Here is a 2,326-nt window from a genome sequence, read left to right on the forward strand (position 1 = left end):
TCATTCGTCATCACTATGCAATAACGTAGCGATTGCATTCCGATCCACGGCCTTGTCTGGATGCGAGATCATTGTACCCGTCAGGTGTTTTTCGACTCGCTCTCTTTGACGCTTTTTTGCGTAGCGATCGCAGGCTGAAGTTGTACTTTATTTCGCAGAGAAACAACTAGAAAGAAAAGTAGTCCTGTGCAGGACAAATGCTCAAGGTACTCACTTGCATAAATCACTAGGAGAGGAATGCAAAAAATAACGCCAATAGCTCCAGTCTTCGAGGCAAGGTTGTTGTAGTACGAATAAATGTCCTTGGTGGAGAATTTCTCGCAGAATTGACCTGAATCGTTTATGGTGGAATGCAGCATAGTGCATTACTCAGATAATTTCAGCCCCAAAACCATGTGTCTTAGTTATCCCTCAATTAGAAGAAGGACTCCACGCAGGAGTGGGTGCTCCTGATTTGAAACACAAGAGGGTCTGCCTCTATTTTGTCCTTTTACACGCAAGATGACTCTTGTCAGTACGTCAGTCTGAGGCAATGGAGAAATTACCAATCTTTCAACTGTTGTTTTCCACGCCCTTTCTGAGGTAAAATCTCGTACCAAAGCTGAGATTTGTGAGTGACGCAAAGCGAAATGGCTCATAGTTTATCAACTTCCTTTGGAAATGTCCTCTCACCTGAGTACGGCTTCTCACACCTGCAACTCGTGAAATCATAGTTTGGATTTCCGTGTTCGTTGCAGTCGATGGCATCACAGTCTGGCCCTGTCCACCCTTCCGCACACTCGATACATCTAAACTTGCAAGATTTATTTCCGCGAATTCTGTAGTTTCGCTTCCACATACGATCCGTTCGTGCTGCGCTCGTAGCCGTCACAGTTCATCCGCCGATGGCACTTCACACCGGTCCATCCATCCTTACAGAAGCATCGCTCTCCGTCTAGCTCTCCGTTCACGCACGATTTGTTCAACCGCGGGACAGCCAAGGTGCAAGCGGTAAGTAGAAAGGGCACGAAGTACCGCAACATCTGCAAATTCCTCAACACGTCACACTGCAATGTTATCCAGGAGCAATCGTAAAAATTCAAGCGTAATGTCAAAATGAGTCTGAGGTAGATTTCCAGAAAGGATTAGGACTTTCGTAGTCAGCTTGATGCATTATTGGAGACTACCTTTGGCATCATGCAAATTTTTGGGTTCTCGCCAAATATTCTTGATTTTGGATTGTTGGCTTGCTTTTGGAGAAAAATATGTGGTTAAACATGTCTACATGTCTTGTTTATAATGTATTTGAGATAGAAGTCATGATATATGAAACTCTTTTATTACAGCGAATATTCCGTATCCTTTCTCCTTTGTCCTTTGTCAGAGCCTGAAAGGTCGCAGCATCTGTAAAGTAGTCTCTCCAATGTTTCATCTACAACGAGCTGATGTCCCAAAGAAGATCGCGCCCAGAAAACCAAGAACAAAAAGAGTCGAACCCGTTATCCTCACGTCAGCAACTGCTCAAGATATTATGCTATCATACCGAGAGATCTGATATTATATTATCATATGAACTATCTTAGCGCGGGTGTAGTGTAGCGATTAGAGATCGATCGGAGGTTCTAATCCGCCCTAGTGCTCACCAAGCCTTTCATCCCTCCGGGGTCGATAAATTGATACCAGGCCTATCTGGGAGGATAAAACCACTGACCTGACACATCGGCTAGCCACCACAAGTCATTGTATTGGCCAGTTACACGTTCGTAAACCCCAAACGATTGTCAATTGAAGTGAACGTGGGGGCGCATTCCAAGCGGATTGATTAACTTTATCAACTTTATTGATCATTATTATTATTTTGTTTAGCGTTAGCTTTTTACTTTTTTTTAGCAACTTTATCCTTCTATCCTTTATCTTTTTCCATCTCCTAGAATTGATCACTAGTGCCAAATAGGAGGCAGCTCGGTATGACTTCGTAGACTCAAAACCCTACGGTCTTAAAACAGGGCTATGTCATTGATTATACCCATACCCACTCCCCTTCTACCCATTTCTAGGCTTTTAGGGCTCATCCAGAACCCGTCTAAAGCTCCCGAAGCGCAACTTTGTGATAATGCGACAGGATCGCGGAAATGATGAAGCGTTATCATAACTTGCATGCGATGAGGAATTAGCCGCTATATTCGAATTTTTTTACCACGGGTAAGTTTTTTTTTGCCCGAGCACGCGGTTGCTCGGTTCCGCTAACGTATCGCTCTTCACATGTTTGGTACGGTAATAATTACACTACATCAGAGAACATGAGGCTGCACTCCTTATCCAGTGCAATTTGGAGTGAAGCACAAGC

General features: G+C 43.9%; 1 protein-coding gene across 2 annotated transcripts; it reads right to left on the reverse strand.

Moving 5' to 3' along the window:
* Window positions 1-1,178, reverse strand: RB195_010836 (uncharacterized protein; the record flags this gene model as incomplete). Of its 2 annotated transcripts, none has more annotated exons than XM_064192004.1 (5): window positions 1-134; window positions 215-331; window positions 673-788; window positions 841-1,022; window positions 1,167-1,178. In XM_064192004.1, 5 exons carry the CDS (start codon window positions 1,176-1,178, stop codon window positions 1-3), a joined length of 561 nt encoding a protein of 186 aa, XP_064049587.1. The 2 variants fall into 2 exon arrangements, with proteins under 2 accessions (XP_064049587.1, XP_064049588.1); XM_064192005.1 differs by having other exon boundaries at window positions 1,167-1,175.
* Window positions 1,179-2,326: the final 1,148 nt, after the last annotated feature.

This window comes from Necator americanus, chromosome III (assembly GCF_031761385.1).
Source record: "Necator americanus strain Aroian chromosome III, whole genome shotgun sequence".
Lineage (NCBI taxonomy): Eukaryota > Metazoa > Nematoda > Chromadorea > Rhabditida > Ancylostomatidae > Necator > Necator americanus.